General features: G+C 37.9%; 1 protein-coding gene across 2 annotated transcripts in view; it reads right to left on the bottom strand.

Moving 5' to 3' along the window:
- Positions 1–20,533, bottom strand: part of RTTN (rotatin) — a 117,433-nt gene that overhangs the window by 36,368 nt on the left and 60,532 nt on the right. For both annotated transcript variants that reach the window (XM_036322501.1, XM_036322502.1), the window contains 6 exons: positions 18,681–18,839; positions 17,238–17,309; positions 13,545–13,734; positions 11,523–11,614; positions 5,215–5,308; positions 635–827 (listed from right to left, as the gene is read on the bottom strand). In XM_036322501.1, coding sequence (XP_036178394.1) covers positions 635–827; positions 5,215–5,308; positions 11,523–11,614; positions 13,545–13,734; positions 17,238–17,309; positions 18,681–18,839 — 800 coding nt within the window. The remainder of the gene's footprint in view (positions 1–634; positions 828–5,214; positions 5,309–11,522; positions 11,615–13,544; positions 13,735–17,237; positions 17,310–18,680; positions 18,840–20,533) is intronic.

Genomic DNA, 20,533 nt, shown 5'->3' with positions numbered 1-20,533 from the left:
AATAGTAACTTTCCCAAGGCTGCAACACAAGTGAGTAAATGACCTCTAAGTAGACCATAAGTTGGACTGAATTACATATCTAAGGCCTTTCTTACTATACCATATAACCAATAAGAAAATCAGAAAAAGTTATGTCAGAGGCTTATTAATATTAGATAAATGAATGAACCAAATCATAATTTCCCTAAATTCTATGAGAATACTTTCAGTCTCCATAACTAAATAACTCCAAATGAATTTTATGATCTTTCAACCCATGGACATTATTCTTCTATGATCACGAGGGAGCTAAATCCCCAAACTCCTTCCTTCCAGTTAGAATGACCAAGGGGACTGACTATTCCTTGAGTGTGGTGGAAGATAAGTAGGGCTTAGAGCCTCTGAATTTTACGAAATCAGGATTTTTTTTGAGGGGGTGGGCTTAATAGTCAATATAACAAACCAATACGAGTGGTTTAATGGATCTAAAATAAAAGTTGTCAGTACAATTCTGGCAAAAGCAAAAACCTGCAGTCTAATGAGCCTTCAAATGATGAAGAAATATCCAGAACATGAAGCCATACAGTGAGTCATGAATACAGCCTGTGGGATTCACCTCCACCACCATGGCTCCCTGGGAGCACTTCTCCCTTACCCACAGAGCAGCTCTATGAGCCGAGCCTGTCGGAAGGCAGATGCTGTGTCTTGTGGAGCAATCACCAGGAGGCTGTCTGAGAGGCTGCAAATAGCTGACAGCAGGGGTGGGGTGACCAGGATGCATGGTCTGGGCAGGAGAGCAGAAAGGGAAGAGTCATGAGGGAGCCGTGGGGACACTGTTTCAGGCTGACCTAGGATTGAAAACAAGCATAAAAATGTCACTATTTGGTTTACTTTGCGGTTATGTGCAATAGTCTCAAACTCTGATGATCAGAGGAAAGTTCCTGAACGTGCCCAAGAGAGATGGAATTCCCTGAGTCCTTGATGCATCTCAACCCTTAGGATGGGGAGTTAGACATCCACCTCTACTGTGTGCGCACATACATACATGAACACTTGTGAATGTGTCTGCATATCCATGCACACAATACACAAGTGTGTGCATAAACATGTACACATGGGTGTCTCTGTGTGCATGTACATGTACACGTGTGTGTGTGCCTTGGATGAAAGTGCAAGGGCCCAATAAGAAAGGCAGAGCATGGTGTTGTGTCCCAAGCACTCAGAAACAGAGGAACAAATACATGGTCCACAACCCTTTTTCTGAGATTCGGGACCAGAGTGTTTCAAACTCAAAATAGTGTTAGATTTTAGAAAGATAGTAACTACAAATACCACATGTTAATTGACACCTCCAGCAGGATCTTGGCAACAGCATAACAACACCTCTACACGTAGCATGTGCACAACCACAGTAGCAAAGGACTAGAGGGCAGGTGCTGCAGCCACATGCACTCAGGTAAGAGCGAGGGTTCTCACGAGTGAGTCAGAAAACATTCAGTGTTCAGAGACTCTGGGTTTTAGAACTGACAACATGAGACTGGAGCTTCCCTAGAAGACTCGGCAGGGAATAGCTAAAAAGAAAGCTGATCTGCCTCAAGATTCTCTTTCATGACCCTCACTCCTTACTTCTTTTTTAAAGAAATATTATATTTTAAATAAATTCAGTTTAACAAAAAGTACAAAGAATTCCATATACCTTCAGCGAGATCCCTAAATATGAACACTGCATCACATTTTAGCTATTTACCTACCTATCTTCTTATGTACTACTAGAGGCCCAATGCACGAATTCATGCACGGGTGGGGTCCCTCTGCGTGGCCTGCAGAGATCGGGCCCCAGCTCGCACTCCCAGCCTCACAGCCCTGCCTAGTACCCCACCTTAACCTGGCGCCACCTCCTCACCTGCTCTACCATCCTGCTTGCAGGACAATCTATTGGGGCCAATCCCCAGCCCGGCTCCCTCAGCACCTGGGAGCTGGGCAGTGGCCCTGGCCCCACCGCCACTGGTCAACATCTGCGGGGCAACCAGCGGGGTGACTGGGTCCCCACTCACACCCACCTTGGCCTGGCACCTCCCGCTTACCTGCTCCATCATCCCTCTGCAGTCCTACTCTCATCAGGGCCTATCGGGGCTGGCAGTGCCTCCACTGCCACCTGCTGCCAGCGCTGCATCACCAATGCCCACCATGTTCCGCGCCACCCCCTGGTGGTCAGTGCACATCATAGCAAGTGGTCGAACTCCCAGTCTCCCGGTCCAACAACTGCCCAAGGGGGCAATTTGCATATTAGGCTTTTATTATATAGGATTTGTAAGTTGCAGACAAAATCCCCTTTAATTTCCTAAACAGGGATTTTGTTTTTTATAATCACAGGACAATTATCAAAACCAGGAAATTAACAATGAAGCAGCAGTGCTATCTAATCTACCTTTTCCAAATCACACATATTATCCAATGAATGTCCTCTATAGCAGCAGTCGCCAACTGGTGGTCTGCGGAACACTGGTGGTCCATAAGATCCGAAAGTTTGGTGACCACTGCGCTACAGCAAAGGAAAAAGTACTTTTCCTTGTTTGGATCCAGGTTGGGATCATACTCAAGTCCTCACCTGGAGGAGCTGCTCTGTCTTGCTTGGTCTTTCAGGACCTGACACTGGTTATGTGGTAGGTCAGATGCTGGGAGTTTCCTCCTGAGGAGACCTTCAGCACGCCACATCAGGAGAATCATGATTCCTCCTTGTCCCATTATTGGTGGTGTGAACTTTGGACCTTTTGATCAAGGTGGGGTGTATTATGTTTCTCCACTATAAAGTTATAATTTTTCCCTCCATAATTAATTCTTTCAGGGAGGCACTTTGGGACTATATATTATAAAGAAAGATATTATTTTTTGAATCAAATAAAACTGGGAAAATTAAATTTAGGTACTTCCACAGAAATAGTTCAAATGGCTTTAAGGGAAATTTTTAAATACTATTCACAAACTATGTGTTACATGTCTGTCTAGGGCAAGCATGCAGCAGAGAAGAACATGAGCAAAACAGGAGGAGCACATAATTGAGGAAACTCAAACTCACTCAATATTTTCAATATAATTTTTATATTTTATCTGGACAGAATTATCCCAGTTATCTATATGTGTAATACTCAAATAGACTAACATTCTTATTTTGTAGTAATTGAACTTTATAAATCAAATGTAGGCTTAAAGACCATGCGACCCTGTTAATGGTTTTCTTATAACATAAAATAATTTTCTTTTAGAAAAGTTAGAAACTAAATTTAAAAATGCAAAGCTGGATGTCTAAAGGGGCCCTAATGTATATGCCAGAAAAAATACTTGTTATCCTGTTCTAAGTCACACTGGGACATGATAATCCCCAAGCTAATCAAGAAGAACAGAATAAGAAATAAAAGGACTAACCAGCTGCACTGGAAAATCCTGCCAGACGTTCCAACTGAGGGAACTAAAATCTCATTATCACTTATAAGAAGTTGTATCTTAATACTATTTAAAGACATCTAAGCACCACACACTGCTCTGGTGTTGAGGCTCACTGACAACTTAAGTACAGTGCTCTCCAGCACCATCCAAGGACTGTGAAGACTCCACAAAAAGGTGAGAACATTTTTTCTGTCAAATACATACACTGAAGAGATTGGTGATAGGCAAAACTGTGCATGAATATACATTCTAAGCACAGTCCTTGAAAAGAAAATAGTCCAAATCAAGAGTAATGAAACAAAAAAACCCACACAAGTGTACATATGTCCACACAAAAAACTGTACATAAATGTTCATAGCATTATTATTCAAAATAGCCAAGCGAAACAAATACAAATGACCATCAACTGATGAATGGGTAAATAACAGATGGTATATTGAAGCAGTAGAATATTATTTGGAAATAAAAAGGAATTAAGTATTGACACATGCTATTACATGGATGAACCTTGAAAACATCCTGCTAAGTGAAAGATATCAGACACAAAAGGCCACATGTTGTATGATTCCATGTATATGAAATGTCCAAAAACGGGCAAATCTATAAAGAGGGAAAGTATATTAATGACTGTGTAGGGCTGGGGAGGATGCGGGAGAGGGGCAGTGACTGCTAATGGATACATGGTTTCTTTTGGGAGTGATGAAAATATTCTAAAACAGATTGTGGTGACAGCTGCACAACTCTGTGAATATATTAAAACCAATGAATTGTACCCTTAAAATGGGTGGACTGCATGGCATTGAATTATATTTCAATAAAGTTGTTTAAAAAAGAGTAATATAACATAGTCTTAGAGATAAATATTCATGAAATTCGTTATCAAATTTTATTTTGTATTCTGTATCAGCTATTTGAACAACCTGAGTTTGCTCCTTTTGAGCTCAAGAAAATCAAATAAGTATTTCCTACAATTAAACACTTTCGTATATTGTCAATATAAACTGCCAAAAACCAAAATGGGAAATTGTTTAGGAAGTTATCGAACAAATATTGAAATAAAAATTCAGACTAATATCTTAAGCAGGTATTTCTGAAGTTTTAGAAAGCATTTTCTGCGCAGACGCTTATACTTCAGTGTTTAAAATTACCTTCTCTTTAGATAGTATATTCCCTGCAGGCTAGGAATTTAATGCTAAATTATAACCTTCAAGTATAATTATATATGTACATGTACATGTATATACATTTGGAAGCATAATAGAGTTGGAAGCAGTCCCTAACACAAAGTATAAAGTTTACATATTGCCATTAACAAAAATAAGTCCGAGGCTACTCATTACTCATTTGAAATAAAGATTCCATGGATTCTGTGTGCTTTACAATGGAAGCACAATCTTTGAAAAACACTCAGGATAAGAATCTCTTCACTTTCACAATCACTGTGATAAATTAAAGTGTTTTTTCAAAGGAGGGGAAAAAATGAAGTTAACTATATTCATAGTTCCCCAGTTATCTATGTTTAACTAAGAAGGAACCATATGGCAGCCAGACTATTTTTGGGAAGGCAAATTCCCATTTATTAGTTAAAAGTATTTGTTTTGTTACTCTCTGATATATGGATTCTAATTTATTCCATCATGTTCTGTGACATTTCGTTTTTTTCTTATCTAGACATTTTGTTCTGGGACTTATTTAATTTTGGTCTTATCTAGACATTTACTTTCAAAATATCTGTCTGGACCAACTTGTCACTTTTCTTTCTGAAAGTGGAATGTCTTTCTAAAGGGTACCTGGAGCCACAAACTGGTCGTGTGAGGCTTCCGGGAGAGACGCAGCTGAGGTCACCGGTGATGATAGTCCCACACTCCCCGATGAAGATGCCACCTATGGACCAGCAAGAAAATTGTTACACACGGAAAATGAAGCACAAGCAGTATATACACAAGACAGACATCCTTAAACAGAAGGTTTATGGCAAAACTACATTTGCTAGTCGAACTAGAAAACGTTCCATATTTTGAGAGTCATCACAGTTTTTGAATGGCCTTTCTTTTCTTTTTTAAATTGATTTTAGAGAAAGGACAAAAGGGAGAGAGAGAGAAAAACAGTAATGTGAGAAACACTGATCTGCTGCCTCCCACACACGCCCTGACCAGGTATGTGCTTTGACGGGACTGAACCTACCACCTTTTGGTGTTTGGTATGATACTCCAACCAATCCAGTGACACCAGCCAGGGCTTGAGTGGCATTTTCTACTTTTTCTTATAGGACCTGTTACAGTTTTTGTAAATTAGTAACTGACAGGAGTGAGGTTTTGATTTGAAGCCCATTAAGATTATTAAGGTCCCAATAAGACCTATTTTCTCTTATTACCTAAATGTTAAAAGGCTGAACTATACAACTTTACCTATAAATTCACTGTGTCCTTGAGATATTTTGCATTTTTTGTTTTTTATTACCTTATCTTTCTATTTATTTATTTTTAGACTCCACATATAAGAGAATTCACATGGTATTTGTTTTTCTCTGTCTGAATTATTGCATTTAGCATAATACCCTTGAGGTCCTCCCTTGTTGTTGCAAATGGCAAGATTTCATTCTTTTTTATGGCTGAATAATATTTCATTGCATACTTAACACTATAATTTCTTTTTTTTAAAATATATTTTATTGATTTTTTACAGGGATGAAGGGAGAGGGATAGAGAGCCAGAAACATCGATGAGAGAGAAACATCGACCAGCCGCCTTCTGCACACCCACTACCGGGGATGTGCCCGCAACCAAGGTACATGCCCTTGACCGGAATCGAACCTGGGACCCTTCAGTCTGCAGGCCAACGCTCTATCCGCTGAGCCAAACCGACCAGGGCACACCATAATTTCTTTATCCGTTCACCCACTGAAGGATAGTTAGGTTGTCACCATATACTGCTTATTGTGAAAAAAAAAAAAAAAAATGCTGCAATGAACATGGGATGCATACTGGTATATCTCTTTGAGTGAATGTTTCCATTTTCTTTGGATTAATTTATTGATTTCTTAACTCAAAAGAGCTTTGTAAAGTTTCAAATGGCACACACAAATTTTAATAGTGCCTATGAAAAAATTACCATAAGTACTAAAATATTTTCTTATCTCTCCCCATATTGTAAAAAAAACTCTTTAAAAACTTAGGCAATATGCCAACACTATGTTTCAGAATACAACTTTTTTTAAAACATTAAATATAACAAATTCTGTAGTAGGAAAACACAATTTCACTACAGTTTTATAAGATGAAAAGATTGTGTGGCCTTCCTCAATTTGAAGAAGCCCAAACTGATGAGTTTGGCACCTCTTATGTGAAAAATACCTTAGGTCCATGTCGGTGTACACAGAAGGCCTGAGCTGTCAAGTGAACTTAGGAGTCAATCCTGCCTCACACACTCAAATACTATAACCCTCCCCACATACTGATAGCGTATTTATCCTAACACTTTAAGTAGGGTATCTTAGACTTGATATATAAAATAGAATGAAAGCAAAAACCAAGGTTATATTCATTCACAATTTCTGATAATACAAAAAACATAAATTGGAAGAAAATGGTAGAAGAAATTAATATACAGTTTTTAAAGTTCCCTCATTCAACTTGAAGACCTTAATCGTCTCTCATCACTTGAAGTTTGACATTTTACAAAAACAAAAATAAGTGATAGGAACCAGTAGCCAAGAATGTAAGCTACACACATAAAGTTATCTAAAAAATAAACCTAGAAAAATTTCAGTCTAAGTAAATAACTCATAAACAGGTATGTGTTGTTTTATTTTACATTCAGTGTAGTCACATTAACATTTTTTAGATTAGCACCGAAATAAAAAAGTTAAGAACACTGAGACTTTGTGGGTCCCAGTAGATCCCAGAGGGAGCAATAGTCAGTCATCTCTACTTAATCCTCTTAGTTTGGGTCTTAGCAGATACCCTGTGTGTGTGCATTTGTACACACGCAAACTCATTAGACTTGAGTCATTAAAATGGCCTACATGCAAAACCACAATCTAGACTTTCTCTCACTTTCACATCTGCCACATGACACATCCTGAGATTTCGCATTTACCTCCATATAATAAGACAAATGAAACTGTGTTTTACTTGAACTGAGTCTATATACTTGTAGCCTTATCACCACACTGGTATTACAGAGGCAATGAAAGCCTATCAGTGCAGAGAAACTGATGCTACTTAAACTACAGAGCTAAAAGACTCACATTTTGCTTATAAACACTAAAAAAAAAATCTTTCATCAATGTGCTTATAAATAGGAGATTTCTAAATCATGTTTCATTGTAAAATAAACAGTTACAATTGTAAGAGAATCTTTCTGAAATAGCAAGAAACACAAAGCCATTTACCATATCAAAGTAGAATTTGAGTTTAAAAACAATTTCTTGTCTTATGAAGAAATTGTATCAAATGTTCAAAAACTGTTTCTTGGTATTCTGCCTTACAGAAACAAAGGAGCTCACTGGATACTTTAAAAATTTTTCAAAGTTCATTTAGGAGTTGCATATTTTATTTGTCAAAATGAATTCATAATACCTTTCATCCTCTTTCATCAAAAGCAGCATTGGTGCCTAAACAGTTTATTTTTAAAAAATTTAAAAGATAACAAAGGTAGAAAATGAAGATTTGTGGTATGAAAAAAGATAGGGTACAAAACTGCTCACATTTTTAAAACATGGCAAAAATGAGGTAATTGTCCTTGGCCTGCTCTCCAGTCTATGAAATAACTTTCAATTACCATCAAACAAAAGTCAAGCCATAATTCTCTAATGCCAATTTTAATGTTTCATGCCATTTTACTCTGCTGAAATATCTTTCTATCTGTATCTTCACAGCTATTACATATTATCTCTTCATAGCCAAAAACAGACTCAGCTCTCTTGGCTAACCCTTATCTAAAATCCCTTAGAAACTTCTCATACCTTCTATTTTCCTGTGTTTAAAAATTGTGAGTGGGTGCTTTAGGTCAGAGAATGGCAGCATAAGAGATTCCCTGGCCTCTCCCCCTGAAATTTCAACAAGTTAACTAAATATAATTCAACAAAGAATTCCCTGCTCAATATAGAGGCACACCTGAGAGACCTGCACATTGAAGGTGGGGAATAAACGTAGAGGTGGGAAGGGAGGAAAGCTCGGCTGGCCCACAGATGCAGTCCTGTAGCTGGAAGCTCTTGGCTCTGCCTAGAGAGGGGAGGACGCCAGGGGAGGAGATCCTAATATGACAGGAGAAGAGTTGACTTTGGGTGGTGGGCACACAGTGCAATATATACAGATCTTGTAACATAGAAACCCACCCCTGAAACCTATATGTTCATGTTGACCAATGTCATTCCAATAAATTTAATTTTTTAAAAGGGGGAAAATGTGAATAGACTTGTACCCTATCTTTTCTCATAGTACAATCCTCATGTTCTTCCGTTATTCTCTCTTGTTTTTTTTAAAGACTAAATTTGGTCATAAAGCTGTTATAGCACACTGGTATGTACTAGGTAAAAACACCTATCTAGTTTGGATACTTCTGAGAACTAGAAAAGTGACTCAGGAAGAAAAACAACTACTACATGGGGATGGGGACACTGAGCTAGACAGTAGCCATCTCTGAACCGGCTTATTTACTAGGGCAATACCCCCGAGGTGACAGTGACACCCCTTACTCTATGTGTAATTTACAAAACTCCAATCCTTCCAGAGCCAAGCAACTGAACTAATATCTGTTAGATTACACCATCAAGTCCCTATGGCATAATCTAAGGATCTGACCCAAATCAATCATAGAGCTTTCCTTAGAAAGACAAAATGGAAAAACAAAACACCAATCAATAAACTGCATCCTTTGTTAAAACTGTGAGATACACTAAACAGTTATATAAATAACCACATAAGCTTATTGGCAAGATTTCCATCATGCAACTGATACTTCAATTTGTAAATTTAAAATTTTCTTATACCTGAGAAAGGTTTAGTTGGTCTAGGTACTGAGAGCTTATGTTTAAAGTAATACTGGTATAATAAATAAATTCTCCAGATTTTTCTCCTGTTGGGACAGAGAGAGAGAATATGTCGGGCATGGTAAGATGAGCAAAATTAGGGTAATTAAACTACTTCGGTGAATAAAAATCCCTAATTTGGTAAAAAGCCACTGATGCCCAAACTCTTCTGTTTGGAAGTCAAAAAAGAAAGAAAAGAGTTGACTGTAAAAATTCTAATGGATAATACCAGTCTTTTAAGAAACATCAATAAATAAATCTAACATAGGACTATATATAAAATTTCTTTTAAAAAACAGATTCTATTGCTACATATTTCTCAAAACGTATGTTGCATCCTAACACAAACAAGTTAAAGGCTTTCACATTAAAAGAGGTGCTTCTATTTGATTACAACAAATAATATATTTCAAAAGTTTTTCTCAGAAAATCCAGTATACTAATCTGTAAGATTTATGTTATTATAAAACTGAGAAATACAAGAGTTTGATTTGCTTTCACTTTTTGTACTTAAGTCTTTTTGTATAGGATAAATACAACTTGATATTTACAAAAATAACTAAGATAGCCCAACATTAAATAGAGCAATTACTTTTCACTGTACACCTACAATGAGCAAAGAACTGAAAAATGTACAGATTTTTTAGGTCAATAGCCCTTTAAACAAACAGGGTAACCTAAGAAGAATTACTTTTAAGCACATATTAATGCTGCCCATCTGTGAACTAAATAAACTCCTTTTTGCATTTAATCATATTATTTCTCTTATTGAGACAAAGATAGATACTATTTCTAGCTTGGAAAGGAAAGCATGACATCTAGTGGAACCAGGGAATTATTCTACTTTTCCAAATAAAGGTTCAATTTAGCACTGAAAACCAACTATTCTCTTTTGAGTCTAGAAAAAAATAAAAAACTATTAAAATTGTAGGAAGAAGTACCAGTCTCTTGAGAAACTGTGTGGTAAGTGACTCCTATTAATGCCTGTATAATAGCTATTATTCTCATACTGTTGTGCTCCTAGAAGCACAGGTGACAAGCTTTTCTGTCCTAGGGTCTACTAACACAGTAATTGTTCCAAAAACACTTTACAATAAAACATACTGTGTTCCAGTGGAGAATAAGTGATTCTGTGTGCTTGTAAAACAAATGAAAACCAGTATCATTTATTATTTATAAATATTTAGTGTGTCAAACTTTTTAGAATATAGCAATGTATGAATGGGAAAAAAAGGGCAGGTATACATAAATTCCAGGTATCCTATATAATAAAAGGGCAATATGCAAATTGACCCTAACAGCAGAACAGCTGGGAATGACCTGTCACTATGACACCCACTGACCACCAGGGGGCAGATGCTCAATGCAGGATCTGCCCCCTGGTGGTCAATGCGCTCCCACAGGGTGAGCTCTGCTCAGCCACAAGCTGGACTGACTGCTGCAAGCGCAGCGGCGGTGACGGGAGCCTCTTCTGCCTCCTTGGCAGCACTAAGGATGTCCAACTGCAGCTTGGGCCCCCTCCCCAGGGAGCGGGCCTAAGCTGGCAGGTGAACATCCCCCAAGGGGTCCCGGACTGCGAGAGGGCACAGGCCGGGCTGAGGGACTCCTAAGTGCACAAATTTTCGTGCACTGGGCCTCTAGTTTCATATAATCAAGAGGAGCTTCTGTCTGATGCATGTGTGTGGAAATGTGTTCATTAGTGCCACCTGGAATCTTTGAATTGGGTCAGGTGTCTCCAAACTGCTTTGGTCTTAAGCAAAATTTCAAGGTAATCAAGCATTATTAATCAGTTAAGATCTGTTCACCTCTTCTACAACTATTATAAAAATTTAAAGTTTTGGTTGAATCAGAAAAGATAGGAGAGGAAGAAAACTCATCTAAAAGGATAGTCAGTGTAGGGACATGAGCAAGGCAGCCCCTTGATTTGCTCAGCCAGAATTCCAAGTAAATTGCAGCTGTTATAACCAAACAAACCTTAGAATTCCTATCAGGCTTCTCTCTCCACTATGTAAATTCAAATTGTTTCACAGATTCAAAAGGAAGCACTTATGAATTCTTTGAAAGTACCATTGTTTCCGAAGTGGAGAGAGAACTAGGGTCTCGGTCTTGATGGGACATTCTAGATGGAGCCCTCCAAAACTTGAGTGAGTCATCCAAACCTGTGACAACAGGAAAACAGTCAACACGAATAGTCTCCTGGGTTCTGTAACAATTAACAGAAAAACAGTCATCACATGAAACCAGTGAAGAACTAAGATATGAGGTTGGCCTAATTTTTATTTGCCTAATTAATTTATATGTAAAGCTTGTTTAACAGAAAATTTAATGCAATTAGCTGACTGTGCTTTAGTTTAATCTAACACAATTTATCAAGAGCACCAGGTCTTGATAAATTGCAAATGTAATGTGCATAAGAATCACACAGAGCTTGTTACAGCAGTTCCTGGGTCCAATTCCAGAACATTTGTCCATTCCCCAAATCAGGGAGGGACCCTACATTTGCATGGCTCCAGGGCCAACCTCTGAGTAACACAGATCCAAAGACATCCAAACAATTAAATGGGTCACTTTCCTAATAGAGATGGACATTTATTTAGAATGTCCAAAATGTCATCAAATATAATTTTCCTCTTAATTTTTCCAAGAAATGAGCAGAAAAGTGAATTAGAAATTTACTTTTAAATATTTCATGATAAAGAAACTTCATGTCTCCAATTTACTCTTAAATGTCTCAGAAAAAAAATACATACATACGTACGCATATGAGTAAATTTTATTCATACACGTGGCATGAGGGCAAATATAATAAAATGTTAACATTTGGGAATTCTTGTACCTTTTCTGTAAGTGTGAAATTATGTCAAGATTTTTTAAAAATTACTTTAAAATTAATTTTAAAATTTATTTTTATTTTTAAATCATTAGAAATTAATATAAGACATAATTATTATCTACGTGCTAAGGTCTTATGCTCCAAGAGAATCTACAAACAGAAATGAAAAAGTTTCAGCAAGATATTTTGATAAATGAGTAACATGCCAAATATAAATAACTTTTGCTATATTAGCAAAACAAATTAGAGAACTTAGTAGGTCTTACTCTTGATTGCCTAGGAAGAACTTTTCCAAAGTTCAAGAGAATAGTAGAGGAAAGTATAAAACTTTGCTGAAGGGTATGAAAACTTATGAAACATTTATATAATTTCAGAAATGGTTTCTATTAAGTATTTATAATGTAGAAAAATGCTTAGGCAATGTTTAGTGAAAGAAGGGGATACAAAAATGTACATAAGATATGAATACAATTATATAAAACAAACAAAAGCTATAGAGAGGAAGATGCCTGGAGGAAAATACACTCTAACGCAACAAAGGAAATATCTGGATAGTGGGACCAGAGGAAAAGAACAATTTTTCCTGTGTACTTGGCATTATTTTTCAAACATCTTATAATACACTGGTCTTTAACAGTTTAAAAGGTGTTACATTTTATAAAAATCCTATATAATAAAGAGGTAATATGCAAATTGACCATCATGCCCTCGCAGAAGGTGGCTGCTCCCATGTGGTCAAAGATGGCCACCACAAGATGGCCTGCAGGGGAGGGCAGTTGTGGGTGACAAGGCCTGCAGGGGAGGGCAGTTGGGGGGACCAGGCCTGCAGGAAAGGACAGTTGGGGGGGACCAGGCCAGCAGGGGAGGGCAGTTAGGGGCAACCAGGCCTGTAGGTGAGGGCAGTTAGGGGAGAGCAGGCCAGCAGGGGAGGGCAGTTGGGGGTGAGCAGGCTGGCGGGGGGAGGCAGTTGTGGGCGATCAGGCTGGTGGGGTAGGGCAGTTGGGGGCAAGCAGGCGGGGGGGGGGGGGCAGCAATTGGGGGTGATTAGGCCGGCAGGCAGAGTGGTTAGGGGCAATCAGGCAGGCAGGCAGGTGAGCGGTTAGGAGCCAGTGGTCCCAGATTGTGAAAGGGCTGTCAGACATCCCCCGAGGGGTCCCAGATTGTAGAGGGTGCAGGCTGGGCTGAGGGACACTCCAACCCCCAGCTATGCACAAATTTTGTGCACTGGGCCACTAGTTTAAATATAATGTACCTACCGTTTAAATCACTGCTTTCTGAAGTTCCATTAGGAGCAGAACAACTCGAATAAAAGGTATACAGTCCCAGGTAACAATGTTTCACCATCTGATGCAAATGTTCATAGAAATGGCAGTGATACAAGAGAGCCTGCAGCGCAGGCTTTCCTACCAGCGACAGACCAGAGTCCTCATCATGGACACAGGGGCCCTGGAGGAAAAGAGGGAGAGAAAGAGAGACAGTGAATTATCACATGATTTCATCAAAAAGACTCACTGTCTCCCTACACTCCCCAGGTGCGAACTGGCCTCTCCCCTGCCTGTCCTGTGCAGCAGACTGAGGGCATTACTTCCCAGCACTCTAGGTCTTTGCGGCCTAATGATCCACTGAAGGCAGAGGCTCCACTCCATCTCTTGAGGGGCCATTTTATTTAAAATTCTTCTATAAAATGGTGCAACTTTAATCAAGTAATTATGTACTTGAGCCATAAACTCAAAAAGCTACTTTACAACCTACACAAAACAGTAAGTATTAAAATATCAGAAATAACGTGGTCCAAGTAATTACATTCACAATTAGTCTTCATACCTATGAATAAGCTAGATAAAATACATGGCCCCTCAATATTCACAGTGAAAGCTGTCTGCCACTTTCCTTTCCGCTGAACTAACCCTGCCAAGGGGAACAGCCACAGGCACCGATGCACACTTCCCACCAGGAAATTATAACTAAAGAAAAAGGATGATTAACAGCTTAGAAAAACTTGAGATATGATATAAACTCACAGTGCAAGAAATAAATAAATAAAAATGTTAAGGTTTGGAAAAAATCACCCAAATAAATATTTTTAATCACACACACACAGGCCAGAGTGGTCATGGTCCTGGAAGCAGAGATTAGAAAGTGTAACCACAGCCCAATTAAGTGGATCTGTAGCGAATTACTGGTTTTCACTTTTTAGAATCAACCTACATAGATAAAAGGAGGCTGCAGAAGAGAATGTAAATGCAACCAGCCTTCACAAAGTAAAAGTAAAGATAAAACTGGCAAAGATTAGCAGAAATGGGGAGAAGCTACTAATAAAAGGATAGGAACATCTTAGCCACATCCTCTTGCCTTCTAAGTGGAGCTAAGAGACGGGATCCATAGATAACAGGACCAGAAACAGCAGGCGACCAGTGGAGAAAGTAAGAAGGTAATAGAACTATATTGGAGGAGATTGTTTAAATGAGCTAAATTCTATGTGTCGACACAGCACAGGAACAAACATTATTGCAAACATGCTGAAGAATTAAAATCAGTAGGAGACAAAGCTGTCTCTGTGAATGGAGAGAGATAGTGAATTTCATTGTAAATTCATTCAAAATACTTTTAACTTCTCAAAGAAAACCAAATGATCTGAAATATATACATATTACCCAACCATTATTCATTTTTCATTTGATTTAGTTTAACTAAACATTAAGCCTGAATCTCCACAGGCCCAAGCTTCCTAGTGGCAATAGCATATTAACAACAGAGCTTTACTCAGGCTGTGAAGCCAAGCCCAGAATACGCACAAAGATGGCCTGACTCAGGCTTTCCCGATGACTAATGCTACAAGGGCCAGAACAATGGAGCCTTTCATGCACAGGCCAGGCTTCGCTCCACAGGTCCACCAATAATTGATGGGGCTGTCATCCCACGCACTGGGGAGATCAGCTCAGTCCAATTGCTCTGACTCAGGATGTCTATATTCTTACCAGCCCTGCCCTCAGGTGAGAGCTGGGGCTGCCAGATCATCTGCAGAATTGCCAGGGAAGCGGAGAAGGACAGTACGTAAAGCAAGAAAACCCTTCAAATCACTAGGTGCCATTACAAATGAATTTGTGAAGAAAAAAATTAATTATGTCATAGAATATCTAATTTGAAAATATTATTTTCAAGGATGTAATAAGCTATAATATTAATATTAAAAAATATTTTACTCCCAGCATCAGAGTTCTAATATATCCATTAGCTATGATTCAGAAGGAAATGGGAACAAAATAAACATTACATTTGTGAACAGAGAATTAATATTTTCCAGGAGAAAAAAAAATATTTTGATATATAAGAAAAATTTTAAATGCTATAATGCAATCAAGAAATTGGAAAAATGATCCTAATTACATAAAAAAACCTTAACTACATATAAATTATGAATATAGTTAAGATGATATTGCTTCTCTAAGTACTTATTGTTTTGTTAAATCAATACTCATGACTTGTGATGAATACATTAAAGAATGAAAAATGTGCACTGATAATTATCACATTGAATATGAAAATAATCTATACTTATATGACTATAAATCACCACTATCTAAAACACACACAAACACGTATGCAGACAGTTTACAGCTGTGCCCACTAAGAATGCACGGAAATAATGACATCCACCCCCTCCCCCCAACAATGAGCTTATCTAGAACCCACATCTCTATCAACAGAAATCAAGGCTTTTTGAGCAGATGTCTAATTCCACGCTGGGGCTGGGAAAGTCTAGAACATCTTGCTGTACCAGAAAGTGAGGAAGACTACTGAAGACATGTGAAAAGGACACAAGACTCTTCGTGAAGGGGCTCCTTTTGGACAAATCTGGAACAATTTAAATATCTAAATAAATAATGACAAAAACAGATTATAACCCATGGAACAAACTAAGTTTCCTGAAGTTCGGACTGGTATAAATTTAAAAAAAAGTGTATAAAAACATAAATGGGGAACAAAGGAAAGCTCTTCCTTAGAGTAAAATGTAATAAACGTAGAAGAAATGATGGAATTAGAAAATCACCATTTGGCAATCATTCTGTAACAACTGCTTTAGACAAGAATCTCGAGTGGAAAAAAGTTAAAACTAATGAAAAATTGATGAGAAATAAACATTTATACAGTCTCAAAGTATCTCCCATAACTCCACAATGAATAACACAGGGGACTTTACCTCAACCAAGTGAGTAAAGTGAGCATGCCCAGTAATGGGTCAGAGAAAGCAGGTCTCCTGATACACTGCACTGAGAACACGTACTTCCATGGCTTCTCTGTAAAACTACGGAACCTGAATCTAATCATGAGAGAATAGGCACACCTATTTAAAGAGTATCACAGCAACTAAGTAGGCTGCACTCCTCAAAAATGCTTAGGTCACAAATGCTAAACATTCAGCAACTATTTTAGATAAAGAAGCCAAATAGACATGACGACTTGTGTAACACGTGCATAATAAACACCATGTGAGCTCTTATTTCTGTTTAAAATTACTTTACCACTGCAGCCCTAGTGGATGGTTCAGCTGGTTGAAGTGTCACCAAAAGGTTGCAGGTTCAATTCCCTGTCAGAGCACATACACGAGGCAACTGATCAATTGATTTCTCTCTCTCTCTTTCTCTCTCTTCCTCCCTCCCTCCCCCTCTCCCTCCCTCCCTCCCTCCCTCACCCTCACCCCCCGCCCCCCTGTCAAGTCAGTAAAAACATATCCTCGGGTGAGGATGAAAAAATAATAATAATAAAATTACCACTACAGAGCAGAATTTATAAATCTGACCAAGCATTAGGAAAATTTCTACATTTTCTTTTAAGAGATCCTGTTGCCTTGTATGAAAATTCACCAGTAATGAAATATATATATGCTGAAACTAACATCAATTAATCTCAACTATCTACTAGGTAGACCATTGTTTAAAGTCACCCACCTGCCAAGTATAATCCTTTACAATTACTGATGGCATTGGAATTACAAGGAGATTCTGAAGAATAAAGGCAGCCTGAAATTAAAAAAAAAAGAAGTCAATACTGCCATCTTGTTGCCACCTCTGAAATAACCAACATATCGAAATTTAGTAACAAAAACACATATCATGAGTCAACTGCACATGTCAACAGGTCATACACACAAACATTATGAGAAACATCAAACTGCATTCCTGTTAGATGATGACCTAACAGTGGATGAAATGATTTCATTGGGAAACATATTTTCCTCCATCTCAGAATTTTATTTTTTCAAAAAAGTAATCTGTAAAATATAAACTGTTGCGGTAGCATTTAGGAAATATATGTTCATGTTTCTATTATCCCCTACAGACTAAATGCACCTATGTACACACACACACACATACACACACCTCTCACCCTGTCTTTTCCCCTCTCTCATAGGAGATCCTCTCAATAAAATTTGCTAACTTATGAGTAACAGAGGGGATCCAAAGAATGAAATTTTCAACCATCTTAACTGGAAGGCAAGAGATAATCTTTAAAGTTGGTCAATCAAGAGGACACTACCGTTTTTAACATTCCATTAAAGAGCAAGCAGCCTTTGGATTTGTAACTAGGAACAGGCCACGTAAGGGTGAACCCAGGAGCTGCTGTTTTTTTTATCTGCCCTAAGCAGGAGTTGATTACTGTTTTTAAACTATTTGCATCAATCATCATTTTAATAATAGGAGAAAGGAAAAAATCCACAAACTATTTGGAAGAATTAAAATAAAGTTTACTTTTCCTCTTACACGTTATGATAAATACTACCTAGTATTTAGATGGCTCCTTAACTAAAGCTTACAAACATTAGCGACCCATAAACACTTAGGTGACATAAAAGTATTTTTTCCTATAAACCTTTCCAACGTATAATAAAATAAAAGAGTTTATTAAAACATACCACGGGGAGGGTTGCGGGGCAGGAGGTAGGGGGGTAAGAGATCAACTAAAGGACTTGTATGCATGCATAGAAGCATAACCAGTGGACATAAGACATTGGGGGATAGGGGAGGCTAGGGGACTGTCTAGGGCGGGGGGATAAAATGGACACATATGTAATACCCTTTGTAATACTTTAAGCAATAAAAAAAATAAATAATAAAATAAAATAAAATAAAAAAAATAAAAATAAAAAAAATAAATAAAAAAAAAAAACATACCAAATTCTGCCTTGACCTTATCAGATTAAAGGACTCCAATATTTACTGTGAATTAATACTTTTTTCATTCTCTAGTACCATTTTATTTGGATTTTTGCAGGCATAAGAGATGATGGTCAGGGGTCAGTCCACCGTGTTCAATAGGGAGTTGGTATGATCACAGGACCACACATGCATTTCTGAGGGAAAGGGGAGGAGGTGCTAGACAGACAGGCCTACCTCCCGGCGCACCATGCTGCATTCTGACTGGTCCAGAAGAATGTTCACCACAGTTCCCCAGAGCCCACCAGAAATGTTCTGACAGCTGTTGGCCAAGGCCACACAGCCAGTTTCTAGGGTGGTCAGTGCAGATCCTAATCCCAGAGAAGTGAACCTCACCTGTTCAAGATAAGGAAGTGGGGAGGCAGGAGGAGATTAACCAATGAGCTTATATGTATATGTGCACAACCCATGGACAGACCACAGTGTGGTGAAGGCCTGGGGAGGGGGTCGGGGCCAGGTAGAGGGGTTCAATGAGGGAGACAGGGGAAAGGAGGACATCTATAATACTTTCAACAATAAAGATAAAAAAATAAAAATTAAAAATTAAAAGAAAAGATTGTCAAATCAAAGAATCTGATTCCCTAATATAAATTCTTAATTTTTCTGGTACATAAGATATCATACTTTTATGACATTGTCTTGACAATCCTAAATTATAAAAGACACTGGTAGAAAACAGTGCCCTATATAAGCTTATGAATGAATAAAATCCTATTCCACGATTCAAGAAAGCAATAATATGGGGGCGGGGGGAAAGTTACATAAAAGCAAATGTCACAAAAAAATCAAAACCAGGTATAAATTAGAAAAAAAAATATTAACTCACAAGACTTTTTTCTAGGGAAAGCATAGAGCACTCACATATCTTTAATGAACCAATTCCTGTCTCTTCCTCATTTTTAAAGAGACTACCAATTATTTTGTTCTACCTTCCTTAGTGTCTCTTTCAAATAAATGGTTTTAACTTTTTTGAACCTTCTTTTCAAAAAGAAGTAATGAAATTATTTTTATAAGACATTTAGTATTCTACCCAAAATAATTTTTTTAAATGTTTCAAATAAGATTGATGTGGTGTACTAGGTTTCCCCTAGTACCACAGCTGCTCAAGTTATGCATTTTAGTGAATTTCTGACTTCTGATCCCCAAAATAGGATTGTACTGATAACTATAAAGCAACAACAACAAAAAAAATGTAGTCATGATATAGTCCAGCAACAAGTTCATGGGAGAAACTTGCAGGAAGTCCAAGTTCAATGTGTCTAAAAAAATGTAACCTCTAGGTTCAGATCAAATAGCTCTATAAATCAAAGTTTTTAGTATAATAGGATATAATCATTTCTTGCTTGAAATTAATGGACAATGTGCATAGTTAACAGTACTGTATTACAGACTTAAACATTTGCTAATCACAAAATTCAACAAACAAACAAAGAGAAGGCAGGAGGAAACTGTTAGAGGTGAAGGATATGTTTATGGCATTGATGTGATAGTTTCTCCAAACACATGAAGTTGTGGATGTTAAATAGGTACAGTTTTCTGTATGACAACCATATAGAAAATTTGTTACTAATATAAAACTTTGCACTATGGGACTATTCTATTAAATGACACTCAAATGTCACTTGGCAGCTATCCTTCTAAATTGGTTGAAAATAGCTGGGATTTTCTAGTACTTTTCACCGTTCTATCTTTTTTTCTGTTTTTAATCTGTGTCCTAATGAATCTGATGAAGAGGGGGTGTTATGTACTGAAACATATCCCCCCAAAATTTATATGTTGAAGCCTTAACTCCTGATGTGACTGTATTTGAGGACAGGCCTTTCAGCAGGTTATGAAAGTTCAATGAGGTCGTAAGGGTGGGTCCTGATCTGATGAGGTGGTGGCCACCTGAAGGCAAGACACAGAGCCCTCACCTAATATTCCCAGCCTCTATAACTGTGAGAAAATAAGGTTTTGTTCTTCAAGTCCTTCCCTCCCCCAACTCTATGGTATTTTGTTATGACAGCCCAAGCGAAGATGGGATTAAATAA

This window comes from Myotis myotis, unplaced genomic scaffold (genome assembly GCF_014108235.1).
Source record: "Myotis myotis isolate mMyoMyo1 unplaced genomic scaffold, mMyoMyo1.p scaffold_m19_p_9, whole genome shotgun sequence".
NCBI lineage: Eukaryota > Metazoa > Chordata > Mammalia > Chiroptera > Vespertilionidae > Myotis > Myotis myotis.
Note: the sequence above shows the minus strand (reverse complement) of the source record. Positions and strands in the feature narration are given on the sequence as shown.